Source organism: Propithecus coquereli, unplaced genomic scaffold (genome assembly GCF_000956105.1).
Source record: "Propithecus coquereli isolate 6110/MARCELLA unplaced genomic scaffold, Pcoq_1.0 Scaffold292, whole genome shotgun sequence".
Lineage (NCBI taxonomy): Eukaryota > Metazoa > Chordata > Mammalia > Primates > Indriidae > Propithecus > Propithecus coquereli.
Genome location: NW_012148530.1, coordinates 757490 through 758099, shown reverse-complemented (window position 1 = coordinate 758099; position 610 = coordinate 757490). Strand labels below are relative to the sequence as shown.

Sequence of the window (610 nt, the reverse complement as noted above, 5' to 3'; positions counted from 1 at the left end):
AAAATGTGATTTTTATCTTCAGATTATAACACAAGTGAACAAAAACAAGCCTGTAAGAAGCATGAACTCTATGTGAGTTTCCGGGATCTAGGATGGCAGGTAAGAATGTTCAATCAACTTTGGTGCTTTTTCTCTGCTTTACCATAGATCTTTGCAAATAAGCCATAATCTTTGTCAGTAATTTTTCCAATACAATACCTAATCATTTTTAGTATGACCATTTAGTATACGGCTTAGCCACCTTATTTTTATTTCTCCATTATCCTTTCACCATTGAAGCATAATTAGTAAGTTTTACAGTCAAAAATAACTATGCCGAAGAAGAAATATAACTCTATGATATTTAGGAAGTGAAAAAAGAGTGCTGTTGTTTAATTTTATTATAATAGAAAATTTGTTCAGATTAGTACAAGCAACTCCATTCACCCTGTTAGGGTCCCTAACTATCGGTCTAGGAAATAGAACCCTCAATTATAATGTCTCTGTCATGAGGTAGATATACAGGAAAAAAAAAACACAACTTTACTTGCACTTAATAATTATATTGTTGTTTAGATAATCTTCAGAGTGAGGAGAAAAAATTTAACCAAAATAATTTCTAATGGCTTTA

The 610-nt window shown here is 31.0% G+C and overlaps 1 protein-coding gene across 1 annotated transcript in view; it reads left to right on the top strand.

Annotated features, from left to right (window-relative positions):
• The window catches only part of BMP5 (bone morphogenetic protein 5), a 128329-nt gene that overhangs the window by 122137 nt on the left and 5582 nt on the right, over positions 1–610 (top strand). Inside the window, exon 5 of the mRNA XM_012648706.1 lies at positions 23–99. Within this exon, the coding sequence (XP_012504160.1) occupies positions 23–99 (77 nt within the window). The remainder of the gene's footprint in view (positions 1–22; positions 100–610) is intronic.